Genomic DNA, 22,882 nt, shown 5'->3' on the forward strand with positions numbered 1-22,882 from the left:
GCCTTCAACTGGTCCAAATGAGCCAGGGTGCCAACTGGCTCATGATCTTACCTATTAGAGTCTAGGACCAGCCAGCAGGAAGCCCTGAGCCATCTGTACAAGCCCAGCTCTAGTCTGGGGTCTGGGAGCAGGTAGAACAGCTGTAACTTTGATATAGGGAAGGGGATCCCAAAGAGAGAGGAACATCTCCCACTCAAGAAAGCTTGCAAGCCAACATCTGAAACCACATGAAGATAAACATTTAAAAATAGGTACAATTTGCATACTGAGTGGTGAGACCACCCCCAAGTCTTTATCCACCTTAACACCCCACACCTGGCCGCCTGGCTTCCACTCTCCACGCAAAGACTGGAAGAGTCCTCTCTGAGCAACCCAGGAAAACACGCACGGGTACTGTGAGCAGGACTCCAGCGAAAGAGCCAGGACCCCCTAGGAACCCTCTGGTTACAGAAGACATCTCTGGGGCTTTAAGGTTATGCCCACAAATTCTCTGATAGCCACTGCCTCCCCCCCCCCCCCCTTCACAATTCCCATCCACCTAAAGTGGGAGCTGTATTTAGTGATTCCCTACTAACATACAGAACATGGCAGAAAGGAGGGCGTGTGATGTTCAAGATTAATAAAAGGCATTAGAGCTTCCCATGAGCCCTTCCACTGGCGAAGAGCGCTACCCAATGAGGGTGTAAACCAAGAACAGAGTCCACTTGGGACTGGGGAGTCCTACCCAAATGAGAGACCCCGAGGCCGGGTCAGCTGCTGACCCTGAGCGGGTGCTTTCCCACAGCTGCCCTCTTCCAGGCCTGGTGCTACCTCAAGGCCTCATCTACAGCTTTTTGTTTCTCTTCCCCATCCTGTGCCTCACTGGGGTGGGTAGCAGCCTGGCAGAGGATCAGAGTCTGCTTTCTGCCTAGGAAGCACTGCCCAAGGGCAGACAGCTGCTGAGTGGCTACACAGCTTTGAGGCATTCCTCTTCGCTCCCAGACTCATTCCGCTGGGCCCCATCGCCCTGGCACTGAGCGGACTGCAAGCATTGGTAATGCAGATTGCTAACAGCGCAGGTGTGTCCACCGCCGTACACACTTGTCAGAGATCCTGGGAGCATGAAGGGAGCTGGGGTCTGTGTGGCATCTTCAGGGAATCAGCAGGAGCTCAGTCTTCTAAGATCAGGGGTTTGCGTGACTAAACATTTGATGAATTAATTAATAAATGGATGAATTGTCACCTGAGTAACCCACATATGTCTAACCGTGAATCAAAATGGGCTTTAACTGCAGAAATATTTTAGCTGAGGCAGAAAGGAAGCGGTGAAAGGGCTGGCCTACAACTTCTCAGGTCCTCGCCACCAGGTCCTCTCACCTCCTGGCTGAACATTTGAGGAAAATATTCCCCTGAGAAGCACAGACAATAGTATTTACACAGCCCTCTGGGGAAAACCGAAAGAGTGTTTAAGGGTGTCCATATGGAACAAATTTCATTACATTCTCTCTGCAGTATTTAATTATGATAAAAATCAAATGCAAGTATTAGGAAAGACATTGGATTTTTATGAAACTTCCAATATTATCTTTTCAAGAAACTTTAATGAAAACTCTGAGCTTTCTTTCGTGACCTTAACTTTTTATATCAGGATGTATGCTGGAAATTGTGACACGCAATTTCTGATCACGATGTTTTTAATGAACAGTGTCTTTAGATTCTTCCTAGTTTGCCGTGACGAGAAACTTTGCTAAGTAGTGTTAAGTTTCATGACAACGTTAATTTGAAAATTACATCAACACAAATTGTATTAAAAGACTCTAATTGTAATTCCTCTTCCTACACTAACAAGTTTGCTGTGGAAGTTTCTGGTAGTAGTATGGATAGATTTTTAAATCCAATCAAATATTTTCAGATCTAGTGGTAAATAATGTAAAACACGAATTTCTTTTTTTTTTTTTAATATATTTTATTGATTTTACACAGAGAGGAATTGAGAGGGACAGAGTTAGAAACATCGATGAGAGAGAATCATCGATCAGCTGCCTCTCACACACCCCCTACTGGGAATGCGCCCGCAACCAAGGTACATGCCCTTGACCGGAATCGAACCCGGGACCCTTCAGTCCGCAGGCCGACGCTCTATCCGCTGAGCCAAACCGGTCCCGGCAAAACACGAATTTCTTATTGGAGCAGTCACCCTGCCGCTGGCTGGGGGTGAGAGGCGTCAGGGCACGCCAGCTTCTGGCCCTGTTTGTGGCATTTATCTTTAGGCCAAGGGTCCAAAACACATGAGCTGAGATTCCAGAAGGATTCAGACCATTGGGTGATTTTGTGACAGATTTGGACATGCTGTCTAGAGCTGCACCCACAGGAACTCCACCTGGCCTTCCTACACCAACCGCCCTCCGTCTGTCCCTTCCCTCTCTGTCCCCAGGCAGCTGCACTGGGACTGCAAACCCCGCCTTGCGTGCACAGAGAGCCAGCTCCTCCAGTAGGCCAGGACCCCCCGCCCATTGTCCGCACGTGGTCCAGCTTCCCCTGAGTCACATGAAGCAAGCCCAAGATGTGTGTGTCCCTCATCGGGTTTGTAATGTACAGAGGCCATGGGCTGCTTAGCCAAACCTGGCTTTCCTCCCAGGAGCCCCAAGCCAGCAGCTTTGGCCACCCTGGGCTTGGCCTGGCCGCCCCAAATGTGAAGGGCTTCCAAGACCCCAGGGCTCCCCAGTACCCCAGATGGAATGCTCTGAATTGTCTAATGCACAACACCAGTTCTCCAAGATGCCCAAAGATGTGCCCAGAATGTGGGTAAGTCGGTCTGTGGTCCCATCCATTTAAAGACTACGTTCTTAGTGTGACAGGTGACACTAAACACCAGTACTGCCCCCTCTACACACGTGAGTGTGCACACCCAGCCAGACTGACCAGGCAGGAGGGAACGCACAAGGAAGCTCAAGGCCTCTTCACCTGGAGTCCACAGACTCCCTACTACCGCATCCAAAGACAGATTTTAGGACGCGGTAGATCTGGGTAGGAAACAGTGGCATCCTTATGCTCACTGGCTCTCCCTGGACTTGAGCTTTTATCCCATTAGGATTCCAGACCATGCGCCACGGTAGTGCTGGCAGACCTGGGGCTTTCTTCCCATGGAAATCAGATCTTTTCATATTTCATTACAGCGTGGTAGATACCTCAAAATACTATTTTCATGCATCCTTGCTTCAAAGCATAGGAGGAGATGGACCTGCTGCTCGGTCATGTTATTTAATGAATTAACAGAGGCACGTATTATATCACAAATTTGTTTTTCTTAGGTTTGGATAAACTGAATTCCGATGTAATTGGTTTTCTCTTTAATAGTGTGCTATGCCCTTAATCATTATTCTCAGGGACCCATAGGCTTCTCCACTGTCAAAGAAGTCGCTGGCCCAAGGAAGGTTTAAAACTCTAAGTTTTGAACTTAAGAGTTCAGGCCACCAGCTCCCAGGGACTTGGGAAGTAATCCGGGAGGCCAGCAGGGAGGAGGATGGAGGGCTCTGGCTGGTGGGAGGAAGAGAGGCAGCTCTTCCAGCTCCAATTTGGTCTTGGGCCCTGGGGCTATGATGCTTTTCCTATTCTGCTTTGGCATATTTCTAAGGATACTTATTAACATGTTGAAAAATTTCGGATCTCTGGAGGACAGTTTGAGAAATGTGGATTTAAGGAATGCCTTCACCTGGGAAGATACTGGAATTGCTTGCTGTTATTAAAAAATGTGTTCGTGTGAAACCTTTTTGGAGCCAAATAAAGGATCTTTGTCTACAAATGTTAGGCCATGCCAAAGGTGGCAGGCCTAACCTACCAGCAATCTAGAACTTTCCCCATCCCTTTCCCATATGAACAGGCTGCTGCCAGGGTGCTCTGCTGGGCTGAGGGGCCTCTCTGTCAGAAGGGATGTCCCTCGGGAGCCCCTGGGACTCCTGTCCCAGACACTTGCTCACTACGATAATACAGAGGGACCTACACATATGCAGTCCATGCTCCTGCTGGCAGCAAAGACTATGCTCAATCATGGCTGAGAGATTAACCGGTACAAGACACTCCTGCCTTGTTTGTAGCATTTTTTAAAATATATTTTATTGATTTTTTTTACAGAGAGGAAGAGAGAGGGACAGAGAGTTAGAAACATCGATGAGAGAGAATCATCGATCAGCTGCCTCTTGCACACCCCCTATTGGGGATGTGCCCACAACCAAGGTACATGCCCTTGCCCGGGATCGAACCTGGGACCTTTCAGTCCTCAGGCTGATGCTCTATCCACCGAGCTAAACCTGTCTCTGCTGTTTGTAGCATTTAATTTTAGGCCGAGGACCTGAGACACATCTCCTAGATTGCAGGATGGTCCAGGGACTGGTTTTAGCTCATGCTATTCATCAGAGATAAGACAAATCCAAGAGACAGCCCACCCAGAGGTCCCATTGCTTCCCCAAGCCCGTGCCATGGGCATCAGGACAGCGCTGGGAACGAGCAGTGAGCTCACCCACACTGGGTGCCTCCTGAGGGGTGGCTGTTCTGTGAAAGCTCTGGGCAAACTGGTGTTGCCGCTGATCCATTCTCCACAGCTGAGGACGGGCATGGGCTCATGTCATGCACCTGGCTTCTCTCTTTTGCCCAGCCATGCCCAGGATAACATAAAATTTCCAAAAAGCCTGTGGAGATGTTAGGGGCCTTGCCAAGCAGTCTTAGGGCACAGCCCCTGTCGCACCACGTTTTCCATCAGTGGCCTTTAACCCTCTCTCAAATGTTCTGTCAGCAGCCCACGTCTCACCATGGAGGTTGGTGCTGAGCATTCCTGCAGCCTCTGCGCATGATATGCTTAGCCCAGGAGCTCGGCCTGGCTGGTTATTAGGGGCTTGGCTGCCGGAACCCTCAGTAATCCTGGAAACTGCTCCCCCCACAGGCAGCCCAAGACCCTGCTCCAGTAGAGGGAGAGGCGCCTTGCAGAGAGTGGGTCCCGGCAAAGCCCCTCCCTACATGATCTCAAGGTGCAGAAGCCCCACCCACAGCACTTAGGCAGACAGAGCTTGATTGCCACTCCCCAGAGATGGCTGCCACCGTCACTCCAGAGTGTGAGCTGAGAGTGGAAAATATGAAATGTTAGAGCAGCATGTGCTGCGTGTGCTGTGATGGTTTCTGAATATAAGCTTGGATTTGTAGGTATCGCTACCTATCAGAGTCTTTCTTTGGTAAGAGGTTAATTAAAAGTTATAATTCACATACCATATTCTAGTAATTCACCCATTGGACCTGTACAGTTGAGCAGTTTTTAGTTGTGTTACAGAGTTAGGCAGCCGTCATGATCGATTTTTGAACATTTTCATAATGGCAACAGGAGAGCCTGTGCACTTACTGATCCTTCCTTCACCTTTTAATGACTGTTCACTTTAAAACTCAGCCCAAGGAGATTGGGCTCCTGCAATCTCATCTCTCTCCAGAACACCATTCTGGGAGATTTCCAGTCCCTAATGTTGTGGTTCTTAATCTTGTTTTGGCTCACAGATCTCTTGGAGTCTGATGAAACCTGTAGACGCTCTCCCTCAGAGAAATACACATATGCAGATTTATACATTGCATTTAATATAAGGAAGTCCCTGGGCCTAACAACACTCGAGCATCGCTCTAATTAGGTTCTTTCTTTTCATAAGAGGAATATAAACTTCTTCGGATTGGATTGTCAGATCATTTGAATGTGGCCATCATAGACAACATAAAATTTCCCAATTCTAGCTTCCCATGGTTTGGGGGAGGGTGAGAGAGAACTGTGTTATCTAAAATATCAAAATGGCACCGTGGAGAAATTGCCTTTATAAGAGATTGCAGCCCACCGTTCTTCTAAATCCCCCCTCCGCCCCCCCGCCTTGATCAAGCCAGGACAGGAGAGCTCCGGGACCCTCTCAGGACGGCTTCCTCCAAACTGCACCTCAGTCTACGCCATCAGCCTGCACTGAAGCAACTGTGAGGCATCTGTACACACCCTCCGGTTCGCCCAGTATGGCCAAGAGTGAACCTGGGGAGGGGGGGGGGGGTGCTGGGAGGCTTTGAAAAGACAGACAAGAGAAGGAAAGCTGGGTCTCGATGGGACGCTGCTTCTCTGAGAGACAGCAACCGTGCCTACACGCCGAGTCTTTATTTTATAGCAGGTGCCACAAGGCAAAGTAAGGGCATGGTCAAGATGTTTACAACATTCTTGTGGGTTTCAATCCTACTCAACGACATGCACCTGAACTCTACCAAGCCCACATCACTCAGGCACGTGGGGCCACGTGTTCGAACCATAGGGTCACGCTTACAACGACAGCTGTTGGCTATAATTGTGCTGGGAGGCTCTGCCCTCCAGGCTGGGACTTGCACGTGGCCATGAGAGGACCGTGCCCTCTCATCAGTCCGAGGCTTGAACCTGTCCAAACGCTGTAGCCGCTCCCCACATCCAGTTACTAGCAGTTATGGAAACACCGTACTCACACCCCCAGTGCAGCACAAGCGTAGGAAAATGCTTCTCCTGAACCCACAATCTGCTTTCGTCTGGCGGGGCCATAGTTTTTAAGTCATAATGGTTTGCTTTTGCTCTCAGGAAGCTCGGAGGCCATTTTTCTGCCTGCCTCCAGCAGCTGGACGGGACGAGGTGCTCGCCTGTGGATCAACATTTACGGCCCTTGTTTCCCCTTCGGCCTGAATCCACCATTTGTTCCTATTTGATGCATTTTTCTATTTCTGCCTCAGACTGCTTCTAGAACAAGTCAACACATTTCTTTTTTCTAGCCTTGCCATTCTCCGCTTGAATGCAATTCGTGACAAATGTTTGTTTGCTTGATATGTGTTCTCAGTGGCAGAGCTTACTTTATAGTTCTTTTTCTCACCTGCAACTTAGAGGTACTAGACTCAGGGTGTTTTGCAAGCAGATAATCCTCGCTCATAATTTACCAGGTGTTGTGTGTCTGCGTAGAAGAGGGAAGGTAGGATTTTTTTTAAGTAGACATATCTATATATTTTTTTTTCTATTCAACAAGATACTTCCATAGCACTTACTAGGCCGGGTGCTGATCTAACAGCTTTCCACAGGTTAATTTAATATTCACAAAAACCCTATGAGTTGGGTATGATTTTTTATTTCCCCCCATTTTACAGATGAGAAAACTGAGGCATGAGAGGTTAATCCACCCAAGGTCACAAGGCGAGTAAATGGCAGAGCTAGGATTAGGAACTGTGTCCTCTGCCTACAGTCGACACTCTATCCTTAGGCTCTGCTAGAATGAGCCTGGGCATTAGGACCCTGGGCAAGCCACTTAAATCCTCCGTCACCTGGGGACAATGGCGTCCACTGCATCCTAGACTTGCGATTAAATGAGGCTCCACTCAAAGCTGATGTCCATCCACAATGGGAACCCAACTTTGTCCTCTTTGGCTAAATCAGCACAGAAATCCAGACAAAACATCAGGAGGCATCCAGGCCAAGAGGCATAACTCACCAACAAAAAATTGCCTGTAAACACCAAAAGTAGACTGCAGCTCCCCATCTTCTCTTCTCATGCGGGGACCTATCACTGAGAGGCTTTCTAAAATGTGTATTAAGAAACAAACTCAAATTTTGTTTTGACATATTTTAATATTTGGCATCATCTTTCAGAAAAGTGAAGCTGAGAGATTAGTCAAATGCTCTGCCAAACTTAGACAACCAGTAAACTGCTTCAACTTTAAACAACACAGTGTACATTAAGGAAGTGCATCGGGCCTCAGGATGCTTTAGGTCACATGTGTCAAACACAAGGCCCGCGGGCCAAATCCTTCCCGCCAGGCCTTGCAATGTGGCCCGCACCGCGCTGTCATCACTGCACTCCGCTGCGTTTCCATCACAATGACAGTTTATGACTGTTCAGTAAACCATTTGGCCCGCGATTTAGGCTGGATTTTAGATTTTGGCCCCTTCTCTGATTGAGTTCGACACCCCTACTTTAGGTTTTTCCTATGATGAGTCTGTCCCTGTCTCCTTGTCGACGTGTCCTATGACAAATTCAGAAGCAGAGATTGGACCCTGAATAGTTTAAGCAGAAGTTTGGGACAGTCTGAAACTTGGAAATCCCCTCATAGCAACCCACCTGGGTATAGTATTTTCTGAGTCTCCAAAGCCCAGTCAGAACTATATCTACTAATATATTTTTATTAATTTCATAGAGGGAGGAGAGGATAGAAACATCAATTATGAGAATCATCGATCTGCTGCCTCCTGTACGCTCCCTACTAGAGATTGAGCCTGCAACCTGGGCATGTGCCCCAACCAGGAATCGAACCCTGACTTCCTGGTTCATGGGTTGATGCTCAACGGCTGAGCCATACTTGTCAGGCCAGAACTATATTTTCAGTAAACCCTCCCAACCCCAAGAGGTTAATGATCCCATTTTATAGGTTAGAACAAGAAAGCCCAGGAGGGTAGTGATTTTCATCCATCCAGTACTTGCTTAGTGCTAACTGTGACTTAGTCAGCATGCCGAGGATCTGGGCAGGACCTGGCCCCTGCTCTCAGGGAGGTTCTATTAAGTGAGAGGAGAAATTCAAACAGCAGCCCACACATGAGAAATGAGGAGTCTTCCTGGGGGCAGAGGTGTGGGAAAGCTTCCCAAAGCAAGGTAACAGAGACATTTCAAAGAGCGTGGTGAGAGGACGCTGACCCACAGCACGTGCAGAGGCACAAAGGGAAAATGTAGTGCATCTGAGAAAGGACATTTACCAGCTGATTCAAACCATCTGAGCCCCGCCCAAGTGCTGGGCTGGAGCTGGGGAATGGGGACCCTACTGCAAATGAAACTAAGTCCTTATCTTCAAAGAGCCTAATCCTAAGGTAGAAATAAGCGATAAAAACAGAAACCAAATAAAAATATGATTTCAGAGAGGGGTGAGCACAAGAAGGAAATAACTTGGGAAATGAGCTGGAGGAATTGGGTGAAGCAGGTCTCGGGTACGGCAATCAGGGAAGGGAACCTCTGAGTGAGTACAGAGCTGAGAGAAAATGCCAATCACAGGCCAGGTGAGAGGGAGGCCAGGTAGGAGGGAGGCCAGGTAAACAGCACGGGGGCCCTCACAGGTGAAGCTGGCTGTGGTCAGGAAACAGCAAGGAGGCCAGCGTGGCTGGAGCAGGAAGGAAAGATGTGGTGGGTGATGGGGGCCTCGTGGGCTGTGGCAAGCAATTCAGATTTATCCTGAGTGCAGTAAAGGGCCTGGGAAGGGTTTCAAGGGAGACAGCGGTGACACTGCTCATTTCCATTCCTAAGGGGTAACTCTGGAGGCTGAGAAGAATGAATTACTGGGGCCAGGGGTAGGAGTAATAGCAGTTAGAAGGCTCCTACCAGAATCTAAGTGAGACAGGTTAACCTGGATCAGGGAGATGGCGGTGGAGAGGAGACAGTGTTTTGATCTGAGATTTTTGGAGGCAGCACTGACAGGGCCTCCCAACGGTGTGGGTATGGAGGTGTAAGTGAGACAGGGATAAAGGATAACTCCTAGCAACTGGCAAGCAGGACAACTGTGCTGGCATGGAATGTTGAGAGAATGCAGAGATGCTCATCCAACATTCAGGTGAAGAGTCCATGAGCAGGCGTCTAGGACAGCAGCTCTGCGGAGAGTTCCACATTAGTTTTGAAGTAAGGGTCACTGGCCTGTAGATGTAGTCAAAGCTCAAGACTCGAATGGAATATTCTAGGGGAGTATGCTGAGTGAGAAAACCCATGTCTTGGTCCAGGGAGAGGGGGAACTTTAGATGAGGAAAAGCCAGATAACTACGATGAGATGGAGTGGCCAGTGAGGTAGGAGGGAAACCAGGAGTGTAAGGTCATAGAAAACCGGGAGACAAGAGGGAGAGGCCAACTGTGTGAAATAATGCTCGAGGGACCTCAAGGGCAAGAAAGCAGCTCCTGGTGGGGATGGAAGTGGAGTCGGAGAGGGTTAAGAAGAGAGTGGATGTGAGGAGGTGTCAATAGTCACTGCGATATGTGGGTGAAGAGGAGCAACTATGTGGAGCAGGAGACAGAGGCATGAGGAGCTGTAAAGAAAGGAGCTCTCACTGGGGGGTTTATATGCTGACAGGAAAGCACCTCTGGAGAGGGGACCACAACAGCCCTGTCCTTGAGCTGGCAAGTATCCTACAGGTCACCTTGTCTCTAACTGCACAACCCAGCTCTCTGCTCATCTACTTCCTATGATACTCACACGCTGCCACCCTTCAGGGCCTCAGGCATGGCATTCTGCCACTCTCTCCGTTCCCTCCTTGGTAGATCTCATCAGGGGGATCTTATCAACTCTCCAAGGTTTCAAATCCCTGCTGCACATTGAGGTCTTTGTCTCCCACTTGATCCTCTTAGAAATGGGACATTTCCATGGGATGGTCCATGGGCAGCACTCACTAGAACCAACCCTTCCCTCCCTCTACCTCTGTCTCATACTTGTGCCCTGAGCAAGAGGCCTTCCCAGCAAGTGCTCTAACCCCTTTATATTCCCAGTGTTTCCCAAAGTGTGGTACGCGTACCCTAGGGGTTCGGGAGGAGCTTGGTGGGGGTACGCGTTGCACCAGAGTTTAGTGGTGGGGATATGCATTGCACCGTGCTTAGCTGCGCCTAATTCTACGTTCTCATGAGTACAAGGGGTGCTCAGTGTTACGAAAATTATAAAAGGGGTACACATATGTCAAAAGTTTGGGAAACACTGCACTAGCCCAACCCTGCATATTACCAGTCCCACTGGCTAGTAAGCAGCAAAACCAATACATCGATCAGATCAGTGTGACTGAATCCATACTCCTACCTACTTCCCTCAAAAACATACCTGTAGTTACTTGATTTTCAACACATACCATAAAATCTTTATTTTAGCCTATAGCTAGTCACATTTAAGTCAGCAAGAGAAAGTATCACTTTACGATAATAAGCATAGACGAGAAACAAAGTCTAGCAAAGTAATTTATTCTTACAAGTCAGTTGCTGGGAAAGTTTCTTCAAACAGACCACGGGGTAGAAATGCCTTGGAGAAGGATCCGTCTTTCAGATTTCTTCATAAAGGCGCTATGATTTTTATATCTCCGTGTTTAAAGAGCCACTACTTCAGATGACAGAAACTCTTGGGTGTTTTTTTTTTTATTTCCAAGTTTGTGGTTTTTCTGAAGAAGCTATTTTAAGGTTGTGAACTGTCTCACTGTCTTTTCACTCTCTCTCTTCAGTTCCTCAATGTGGGCGTCCAGACGCTCGAGTATATGATGAGACCGCAGTTCCTCCTCCTCCAAAAACCTCGTAGCGATTGAACCCAGGGGAGACACCGCCGTGGTACACTAGAGGAGAAGCAGATTTTGACATACATAAGTGGGATGGCCTGTTTCTAAGACATGTTATGCATGATATTTTCTAACTAGAGATATTAGTGGGTGATTTTAAGAGTATTTCTTCCTCTTAATAGATTGTTTTTGTTTTTATCCTAATGCAATAATATTTCTAAAAAATAGTTCTGCAAAAAATAGCACAGATTTCTTCCGTTCTGACCCAAATTGTGTAAGTGTAAAGTGTTACATAAGATGTTAATTACTGGTCCAAAGAATGTCTCATTTTACACTTGTACAACCTCTTTACCCCAAAAGAAAATATACACTTAACGCCTGTAATTCAAACCCACTTTTGGACTCTGAATATGTTACTTTCACTTTATAGAACAGAGTATCTACCTATAAAAAATTAGACACTGATTAAAACCAATTATTTTTCCCTCCTCCAAAATTTCTATTCCCTTGTTTGACACCTTCGGCTCAGTGATAGTTCAGAGCTCAGACTTTAGGAAGAAAACACGGGCCACAGGCAGGAGAGCCTCATCAGCTGCAGGTGTTTTCTATAAAGTCACCTCAAGCAACTGAATTAGCGAATACACAATCACTGCCCCTGGGGAAACACACACACACACACACACACACACACACACACACATCTCATATGAATTATCATGCTCAAAACAACTGATCCTGGTAGAATCTACTTTCATTTTACAAAATGAGTTCAGAAGTGGTTAGGAACTTCCCGGAGGCCAGCCCACTAAGAAGGCCAGTGCTGGGACTCAAACCCTGCTCCCCGGGCCCGAGCTTCCTGCTCAGTGCGCTGTAGGAGAGCTGAAGCAAGAGGGCAGGGCCGCCGTGGCCACCTCAGCTGGGAATGTGCAAGTCGGGTCACGCAGATTTGTCATAGCTCTGCTCTGGTACACGAATGGGGTGGCAGAACTTCGACTATTGACTGGTGTTTACGGATATTTTAAGCAAGGAGGCAAACTCACATATACCGCATCTGACTAATGAGACCGACTGTATTCCCTAGTGGCCTGAGGTAGCATTCTATGATCAAACACAATGATATTGTTGAAGTCAAATGCTAATGGAACAAATAAAACCACATCACATCAATTCAGGTCAGGTTTTAATGCCAAGTAGATTCTGCTGCCAAACTGGTAAGAAAGTTGGGTTTCAGGACTGTTTTGGACTTTAGAATTACATAAAGGTGAAGTGGAGATTTGTTTTGAAACCGATGATGGGAATGAATGGACTGAGGCCAGTACTTCAGTACAGAAGGCAAAAACGATGCCAGCGTTTACAGGAACCCAGGGCCAGCACAGTGTCAGAGGGCAGCCTCTGCCGGTAGGGCCACCACTGTGAGGCTCCGACACGTCAGATGCAATTCCTTCCTCCACCCTTGCCTACCCCCTTGCCCTTTCCAACAGTTCCCTTTTCCTGCTTCACTGTCTGTCTGAGAACTATCCTGCCATCCAGAGGTATTCCTTAAACCTGTGGTCAGCAAAATGTGGCTCGGAAGCCACATGCTTCTCTTTGGCCCCTTGAGTGTGGCTCTTCCACAAAATACCATGGCCAGGGCGAGTCTATTTTGAAGAAGTGGAGTTCGAAGTTTAAGTTTAAAAAATGTGGCTCTCAAAAGAAATTTCAATTGTTGTACTGTTGATATTTGGCTCTGTTGACTAATGAGTTTGCTGACCACTGCCTTAAACCAATAATTCCAATAGAAATTGACCCTCTCTAAAAAAAGAAAGAGAATTTTCAATTAGGGTAAAACCAAATGAATATCTAGAACTTAGGTTATATTTCAGAATTAAGATGTATTCTGCAAAGTAATCATGGCTGAATGTGTCTTCATAAGCAAAACTTTCAGACAGAAATACATGAGAATAATAAAGAGTATTTAGAACTTAATATAGAAAACCAGTAAGAAAACAAAATGAAAACATATCACGCTATTACCCCTTAAAATAAAAGATAAAATCTAAGTAATCTTAATAAACTAAGAAGATCAGGAAGTTTCCATACCGAACACATAGATGCATCTCGGTCATTTACACTCTCAGAGATAGTGTCAGAGAAAAGGACTTCATTTGGATCTAGCACTGAAGGCAAAGAGTGAGCTTTGTACAGAAAGTTGGAAGGCTCAGAGCTGCAGGAGCTGTAAGGGCTCAGGGGAGAGCTCAGAGAGCTGAGGGCCCTGGCCACGGGCTCTGCCCTATCCGGCGCTTGTCCTCGTGCAGAATGGAGGCCTGCTTTGTAGTGCTCAGTGTTCGTTCCATCATGCCTGCACTGGCCATGGGATGGCCTGGATAGCAGATTAGGAAACAAAAGTAAATATCGGAGCAATTTTTCTCATTTAAAACAGAAATGTTGAAGGCAGTTCACTTAAAAGTAAATGAGAAGGCTAATTAGATAAGGCTGTAAAATAAGCAGCCCACCGAGACCAGGTGTTTTTCACTCGCTCAGGTTCCAAATGCCCAATCCCCACCGCCAGGCCCCTGCCCTTAAACACAACACAGCAAGGAAGGCAAGCAAGTTCCCAGAGTACCCAGTGTGGTTAGTGCCAGGACAAGGGGAGGTATTGTGCACATAAGAAGGGTACCTAGCCTTGGCCGGTGGCTCAGTTGGCCGGAGCATCATCCCAAAAGATGGTGGGTTTAATTTCTGGTCAGGGCACATACCTAGGTTTCAGGTTTCATCCCCAGTCAAGTCACATGCAGGAGGCAACCAATCAATGTTTTTCTCATTTTTTTTTTCCCCCTCTCTCTCTCTCTTTAAAAAAATAAAAAATAAACATATCCTCGTCCTTGGGTGAGGATTCAAAAAAAGAAGGCACCTACCCTTATCTGGGATGAAGGAGGGTTAGAGCAACGAAGGTGTCAGCAAAGGCTTCGGGGAAGAAAATATGTAAACCATGTAGAAAGGCTGGAAGCCAGGTGGTTTTTCATTGAAGGCTGACTTAATGGTAACAGCTTATAACTAACTAACCAAAAATACAAAGCAAGCTTTTTCTAAAAAGCCAACTTATGGGGCAAGTGGGGCTGAGGAGGTGGTAGGCAACATGAAAAGCCCCAGGGAATAAGGATGTTGTTTATACCTGTGGAAGCGCTCTATAACCCCCTCCATGTTTTAACCTGGCAGTAGCCTTACTTGTGTACACTGTATTTCAGAAGTAAACATACAGCCCTTTGAAGATTTAATACCGATAAGTCAGAAATAATTCTCAAAGAAGTGAGAATTATAGCACAATGATACACATTTTTAATAGACTGAGAAGAAATGTTACTTGAACTCTGTATTCTTGAACCCAGGTGATCTGCTGTGTGTCGGTTTTAAGAGTGTGTCATGGTTTTTTTGGCACATCTGAGTAGAAATATCCAACTTAGATTGGGTAGCCATCAAATCTTTCTGTAGTTGCTGATTTTCAGACACCAATTTATTTAATGCCTCAATATAATTCTCCTGGAGGTCTGCTAGTGAAATCCCTTTAGCCTAATAAAAAAGAATACTAGAGTCACTTAATTTGTATAAGAACACTTGTGATCTGTGATATCCCTGCCAGTGGAAAATTACTTTCTTTTCAGTTGTAACTAGTTCACCTAAACCTTTACTTTGGAAAAAGTGAAGACTTGCTTTTGGCTCTCTGTAGACTAAGAGAAAAGGTTCTCTGTTATTGCAGTAAATGGATGCACACTTGGAGCACACAGGGCTTCCTGCTGTGTCAGGAATATGCACAGGTGGAGGAAGGCTCCAGGTGAGAATCAGAACAGAGAAAAAACAAGATAGCAGTCATGGGTTCTTCAAGAGCGAGAAGGTTGGCCCTTGCTGGTTTGGTTGGGTCAGTGACTAAAGGGTCCTGGATTCGATTCCAGTCAAGGGCACATACCAGGATTGTGGGCTCGATCCCCAGAAAGGGTCATGCAGGAGGCAGCCAATCAATGATTCTCTCTCACATCACATCCCTCCCTTCCTCTCTGAAATCAATAAAAATATATTAAAAAAGAAAGAGAAGGTTGAATAGCCCTGGAACTCCTGTGGAAAGATATCAAGAACAAAGAGACAGAAAGAAATTGAACAGAAGTTTCCAAAAAGGAATTCTGGCCAGCAGGGGCAACTTTTAAATAAATACTCTTTAGCCTTAGATATTTTTATATAACACTGGTACCCAATCTTGTGCGTGAAATACATTTGGACATGATAAAGCAGCCCTGGGAATTACAAACTGGGAATTACTACTCTGATCTGGTCTGAGTTTTCATCATAAATGTTACTGCCTGGTAACATAGTACCTGGGGAGGGAGGGGTGTCTGGACTATTTTTTTTTTCTAATGAAAAAATATTTCATTAGCAGTCTGAAAAATTCCTGTAATCTCTGGAGTTTAATACAACATTTAGTTTGGTCTTTTCTGTAAATAATTTTTTGAAAATAGATTGGTCAAGAGTGGTTTGACATAACAGAATTTATCCAACAAAAGCATAAACTTTAAAATACAACCTTTCAACTACCCGAGTACCACTAGTGACAATGAGTTACAAAATCTTTCAATAAATTATCAATGCCAGTTAAAATCCACCTCCTAAAAGAATCTGCAGAACACAGGATTTAAACTGCATACTATAGTCAAAACTAGAAATAAAACTATTTTAAGATGTGATCATTTATTTACCAGAGTTATTGTTCTCATTAGGTAATCGATTTACTAAAATTGTCATTTAACCCTGGTCACTGTGGCCAGTTAGTTAGAGCATTGGCCCATTCGCAGAATGGTCGCAGTTTTGATTCCTGATCTGGGCTCATATGGGAGGCAACCAATTGATATTTTTATCTTTCTTCTTCTCCCTTCCTCTGTCTCTAAAATCAATAAAAATCTATCCTTGGGTGAGGATTTTAAAAAGGCCCTGGCCAGTGTGGCTCAGTTGCTTGGGCATCATCCCAAAGGTTGCCAGTTTGATTCCTGGTCTGGGTTGCAGGCTCAATCCCTGGTAGCAGGTATGCAGGAGGCTCTCCATAGATGTTTCTCTCAAATTCAATAAAAAACATTTTTTTTAAATAGCTATTTAATACAAACTTTCATTTGTAAAAGCAATTCTACTTTCCTAGTTGGTAAAATACAAAAAGACAATTTGTAATAACTATTCTTAATATGTACAACATATCCCCACTGCGTGTAACCTCAAAACCAGAGGGAATTTAAACTATGACAGGATTTTCACCAGCCTGAGTCTGATGCCTAATGTCATCAAATATACTTTTTTTTTTTTTTTTTAAAGATAATGCTTGCCTTTGCCAGGCATCTTTTTAAGTTTTCCCAAATTTTATTTCATTAACAATTGCAGATAAGTGAACGTAAAAGGCAATATAAAACTGCAGCAAGCACACACCTGGCTGTATAAAGAAAGGGCAGTACTACCACTGTGCGGTGGAGGTCTCAGGAGAAACAGAGCTGAACAGGGAGTTCCCAACTCCTATGTGAACAGGTCCTCACTGCATGAGAGAAGATTCTATCAATCAGTCATTGCCAACTCTGGGCCTTCTGAAGATGCTGTGTTATAAACCAGTTAGCTCTTGGCTCTCTCCACTGCTAACTTAGTACTGGCTTTATCGGGGTATAAAAAGTCATTTCTATCCCTTCATCGTCCCCCTCCCAAGATATTTAGCTTTAGTCTCCTTTCCTATTTTTACCATCTTGTAAGTTTGTGGTTTAAAGTAATTCCTTTCATTATAGTTTTAGAGGGCGAGGAGGAAGGAGCAAGGTTAGAGGCATATTTTCATCTACCACCTATAGTGGCAGCGTAATATTTCATAATATAGGAAGCCACAAATTAACCATCCCTCCCAAATTAACATTTGGTTTATTTCACATTTTGAGGTATTGCAAACAATAAAATGACCATTTTTGCACATTTGCTCTTACAGGACGAGTTCTTTGGGAATGAAAATTGATAGGGCCTTTCTGGGGAATTATTTAGCAATAACTATGATATCAAATTCAGAAAGGCACACGACTTGGGATCCCATTCGTGGTGCGGGCTCCTATGGGAGGCAACCAATTGATCTATAGGCTATATATTTTTACAAGTTTGTTGGATGTTGCTAAATTGCCTCTTAGAAAGATTTAGCAATTCACTTTCTCATTAACAGAGCATGAAAGGGCCTGCTTCCCTGTGTGTTTGCCAACACTGGCTATATTAATTAGTTTGTAAACTTCAGTGTCAATCCAATAAGCAATAAAACATTTACTTATTTTGTTTTGATTATTAGAGAGGTTGAACAGCTCTCCTTGTTTTCTGGATTTTTGTATTCTATAAATTACCTATTTATGTCCTTTGATCATTTTTTCTACTGTATTATCTTTTATTTGTATGAAATCTTTATATATATTAATATTTTATGTTAACCATCTGTCTGTTTATAGATTGTTTTCCCCAGTCTGTCTTTTTTTTTAATGGGATCTTTTGCAACCCAGAAATTTTGCATTTTTATTTTATAAAATTCCTTACACTGTAAATTCTTTATGGTTCCATGATGTTAAGAGAATCTTACCCTCCCAAAAGATTATAAAAATAGTTCCCCATATTTTCTTTTAGTTGAAATAAAGTTGTAGATGTAGTGTGTTGCACTTCCTCCCACCCAGCCCCAAGAGTCCGTAATTGTGAAATTAGAACTACATGAGAGCTAATACGGGCAGTGAGTAACTGCGTCTTTGGAGGCATATATTTTCTTGGACGTACAAGAAAAAAAAAAAAAAAAAGATGGGTTAGAATAGATGGGTCATTTTGAAAGTTATAAGAATTTATAACAAAATAGTTAAGAGTATTAATACTTTATGGCTCACTGTCAGTTAATCATGCTCTCTGGTTTCATAGGAGCTAGTACACACTTCTTATCTCTCTACTAGACTATTCTCAATCTTGAGCTTTGGTAGGGAAGGTTCTGCATGCAGGCCGTATAGGGCTTACAAAATCATTTGGTCTGGCCCTGCCAAAGCATTAGGGTAAGTTAATTAAATGTTTGATCAAATATAGCAGGCTAATTTTTATGTTGATAATTTTATATGGCCTATGAATGATATTATAAATACCCAAATAGCCCTTGGCAGAAAAAAAGGTTCCCCACCCCTGTCTTAAAGAGAATAATTCTCTTATTTGTCCTTGGGTCATCATCTAGTAAAATGATCTAAACATAAAAGATTTTAGAACATTTGATTAATTCCTTATAGAAATATAATTAAAACTAAATTATTAACAAGATGATATACATTGTAATGAAAATATATTGTGAACATAATTATAATAATAGCATCTAACACTTTTTGTGTACTTACTAAATGCCAAGCACTATGCTAAATCCTTTATATACATAAATGTATTTTAACACGTGCATAATATCAAAGGTATCTTCCAGTTGCTAGAGGAGAGAATCAAGTTTGGCTTACTTCCATCACTATGTTTGGGAAGATTTCTGCAGAAAGATCATTTCATATTTGATCTTAACTCTCTTTACAATATCAATATTTATAAAGTGATTTCTTTAAAGGCTTGCATAGCAAAAAAACTCATTTCTATTTATATACCTCATGCAAACCTACTTCTAGTTTCTTCACCATTTCAGAAAGATGACGATTTTCTAACTTCAGTGACTCCAGCTGATCCAAAATCTCCTGAGAAGGAAAAAGCAGAAAACAAAAATACACAGAAATAACAAATCAAGTACATCTTACACAATGTTTTCACATGTAATTTTCATTACATGAAGTTATATTCTTCATTTATAAATACTTTCTTAAAATATTTTTAAAGGTGTTTCAAGATGAATCAACATACATGTGATTAAAATATTTTTCTAAGAAGATGAATCAGATCCCTAGCAGAGTTCTAACCCTCCCTGTGTTAGCCTCTTCTGATTAGGCTTCTACCTCCAACATCACATGGACTGCATGCTTTTCAAAAAATAATACCTTACTTTTAGTCTTCATTCTCCTGTCTTTCTGCTCGATCAAAAAGTCCTGCCTTCCTGCATCCTTAGTGAAACTTTCCTTCCTTATTGCTGCTATTTATTTTTATTTTTATTTTTTTAGCTTCATGCCAACACCATTTTTACCCTAAGTGAGAAATGTCCTAAGTTTGGTTCAAGTCTCTGCCCTTCATACTCTATGCTTTCTCATTATAATCTAAGTCTCTCAGAATATTTCAAATGCCAACTTTATGCAAATATTTTCACAGCTAAATGTCTCATCCTGATTTTAATCTTGAACTCCAGGCCCTCTGTGGAATTCACTATTAGCAATTTCCATGTGAAAGTCCAGCCTTCCTCACAAGCCATATGTGCCAAACCATTGTCCCCTCTATCAGCTTCCCTGTTTTGTTTACATTTCATACAAATTCATTATCCTCCCCCTAACTGCTTGCTATCTTTTCTCTATTTCACTAAAGAGCATCACTTTCCACTCAGTTGCCTCCTTGCTTCTTCCCCATGTGATGATCACAGAGATCTTTTATTCTAGCCACACTCCAACTCTTACACATGACTGACGGGACCCTTCAGGAGCTAGCCCCTGCTTTTCAGTCCCTTCCACTGTCACCTGCACAACTTGTACTCTAGTCTGTCATGGAGAACATGTCACAGTCTCACCACACCCCACAGCAACAGCCTCCTCACTTTGTATCTAGTCTCACCTCCCACCAGTCCTCCCTAGAATGCTTGTTTCCCAGCATACCATAGTCTCAGCTCAAAACAGGTGTCTAATTTACCGAATTAAATACTTTGGAAATTATAACTTGAATAAATTCAATCTTCAAAAACAAACTTCAAGTAAAATGAGATTTTGTTAGAGTATCACCTTGTGCTCTACTGCTTTTTCCTCTGCCTTTTGTATCTCTGCTTTGAGTCGCTTTTCCATATCGGAGGAAGAACTTTTGGCAGAAGCAATAGTGACATCTCGCTGATGTAACTCCCGAGTTAATTGGGAGATTTCCAACTTCATTCCTTCGAGTGCAGAACTGTAACTCTGGTCAGCTTGCAAAATCTGTTCTTTCAACTACAAAGCAACAGAAAGGAAAACATAAAATATTAAGAGAAAGCATAAAGATTGAAAAATACATTAGTAGTTAAAATAATATAATTTTTACCTTAAAACATGAATAGTTTCCTAGATTAAATCTGCAGAAAATTAGCAATTTACCAAGTTGCATATCTATACTGAAGGTCAGCTAGTTATACCCATAATCACTTATATCTCAAAACAGGACAGATACAACTAAATTGCCCTCCTATTCAAACACTGAGAACCAGTATCAAAGCCCATGCACATATTATTTAGAGGTCAGCACCTGGGACCTTCATTTTTTTGTTAGCTACAAATCTAAAAATGTTGCTTACATGGTTTCCTGGTCCATAGATGATAATAGGAAGATAAGAAGAAGAGAAGGGCTAGAAGTAACCTCAAAGAAGTAATAAAAAATCTGAGTCAACAAACAGGACGGCCAGGGCCCATTACTACAGAGACAGACAGCTCTGCACACCTCAACAGCCAGCACAAGAATATTAACTACAGTCAGCACAGAGAAGCGACATATCCATGCCATCATTTACCCCTGAATACAAGTAGCCCCTTTCTCCTACAACCTCCGAAATCCAGAACTCAATCCATAAGCACAAACAATTACCTTCTTAATCTCTGCCCTGTACTCATTGTTATGTACTTCCATCTTCTTCAATTCTTCATATTTTTCCATTAGTTCTTGGCTCAGCTGTTTACATGTTATACTCACAGATTCCAAGCTGTATGACAAAAATAGGATCACATATTTAAAACAAAACCCCAAAACCCACAAACTGAAGTATCTAAATTACCTTTTTGATATCCAAGACATGTATGCAAACATCACCCCCCACCCCAAATTAAAACTCATTTCCAATTTCCTTGTCACCTGAGGCAGCTAAATTCAACTCAAACTTTTGGAGATACATTTTTTTTTTTTTTTTAGACTTGGAAGGGATGGAAAGAGACAAAGAAACATAGATGTGAGAGAGAGAATCGATTGATTGCCTCCTGCATGCATGCACCACAACCAGGGCCAGGGATCAAGCCTGCATTTGAGGTATGTGCCCTTGACAGGAATCGAACCCCAGACCCTTCAATCCGCCGGCAGATGCTCTATCCAATGAGCTAAATTGCCCAGGGCTGGAAATACTTGTTTCTGTGTTTTCTTATAGTCTTTCCTTCAGCTTCAAATTTAACTGGTTACAACATGCTGAATATTGTAGCTAATTTTCCTTTTCTAGCTGTACAGAGGCTGCCATCATAATCTAAATCCTCTCTACAATGCTATTCTACACATAGCTGTCAGAAAAATTTTTAGAGTACCAAATTGTCACCCTTACTTAAGAATGAATCCCTTATCAGGTATAGGAACTTCATGGGCACCATACCTCTCTTACCTCACTGCACATTTCTACTAATAAAATATTTTTTCTTCTGAGTCAACAGGCTTTCTCTCTACTGTGTGCCCTTTGCTGTACCTGATTTCCTGTCTCTGCACAGACCATCCCCATGACCACGCAGTAGCTTCCTCTCCTACCTAGTAATGGAAGGTCAGCATCCTTTCAAGAATCAAACCAGAGCTTTCCTGATCATTTCCCTAATCACCTTAAATGTAGTCTATTTTCCATTTTTTATAGCTTGAATGTGTAGATTTTCTACCTTAAATCTAATACTTTATTATATATATATATATATATATATATATGAAATATATATGATATATATATATTTATTTATAAAATGGCCAAGAGACAATCCAATATATATTTAATAAAAAATGCTGATATTGGTTTATATGTAATCTCCAATGTTAGATTTTAATGTGTACAAATGTTAGAATTTAATGTGTACACATCTTAGTTTTCCATCCCTCCTTCCGTCTACCATTCACCTGTGTTCATCAAATGGAAACCAGTATTATTATTGATTTCAGAGAGGAAAGAAGGAGAGAGATAAAAACATCAATGAGAAAAAAGAATTGGCTATCTTCTGCACTTGGTATTAGACTTAAAAATTTACCTAAATTGCTCTCAGGTTCTTTACTGTGTATATTTTGTCTCCCAAACTATAAATTCTGTGATTAAAATAATGTTTTTTATTCTTATTTTCCTCTGTCTTTGCCCACCATCCTCTTTACACCTGGATCGTTTGGTTCCAGATTGCTCAATAAATGCTTGATAACTACCTAGAGTGTTTCAGCAACACAGCCAACTTATCAGATAAGCTGTTATTAAAAAGAACGAAAACAATCTTTAAAATTCAACAATACAAAAACCATTATTTAAGTCCTTCCAATTAAGTAATATTTTATTCAAACTGAACAACACAAATTATCTAAAAGGGTTCCTTATTTCTAGTTTTTTAGATACAAAAAAAAAAAAAAAGAATTTTTTAAATCCAGTGTTTGAGTACTGAACATTGGTGTTTGTATCCATTCCAGTTTTACCTATTCCTGAAAATCCTACAGTGCTCACTTATTTGGTACTTGATATGTCAAACACTGAGTTGGAGGGATCAG

The 22,882-nt window shown here is 43.0% G+C and overlaps 1 protein-coding gene across 15 annotated transcripts in view; it reads right to left on the bottom strand.

Annotated features, from left to right (window-relative positions):
* Positions 1–10,945: 10,945 nt before the first annotated feature.
* The window catches only part of CEP63 (centrosomal protein 63), a 51,979-nt gene continuing 40,042 nt past the window's right edge, over positions 10,946–22,882 (bottom strand). For 9 of the 15 annotated variants that reach the window (XM_036431385.2, XM_036431381.2, XM_036431386.1 and 6 more), the window contains 6 exons: positions 20,987–21,101; positions 20,161–20,358; positions 18,895–18,981; positions 14,607–14,812; positions 13,346–13,625; positions 10,946–11,323 (listed from right to left, as the gene is read on the bottom strand). In XM_036431385.2, the coding sequence (XP_036287278.1) occupies positions 11,165–11,323; positions 13,346–13,625; positions 14,607–14,812; positions 18,895–18,981; positions 20,161–20,358; positions 20,987–21,101 (1,045 nt within the window). In that variant the 3' untranslated portion in view covers positions 10,946–11,164. Of the gene's footprint in view, positions 11,324–13,345; positions 13,626–14,606; positions 14,813–16,363; positions 16,418–18,894; positions 18,982–20,160; positions 20,359–20,986; positions 21,102–22,882 lie in introns of those variants that run through there. The other 6 variants (XM_036431391.2, XM_036431396.1, XM_045579266.1 and 3 more) reach the window with 5 other exon arrangements.

This window comes from Pipistrellus kuhlii, unplaced genomic scaffold, assembly GCF_014108245.1.
Source record: "Pipistrellus kuhlii isolate mPipKuh1 unplaced genomic scaffold, mPipKuh1.p scaffold_m20_p_11, whole genome shotgun sequence".
Lineage (NCBI taxonomy): Eukaryota > Metazoa > Chordata > Mammalia > Chiroptera > Vespertilionidae > Pipistrellus > Pipistrellus kuhlii.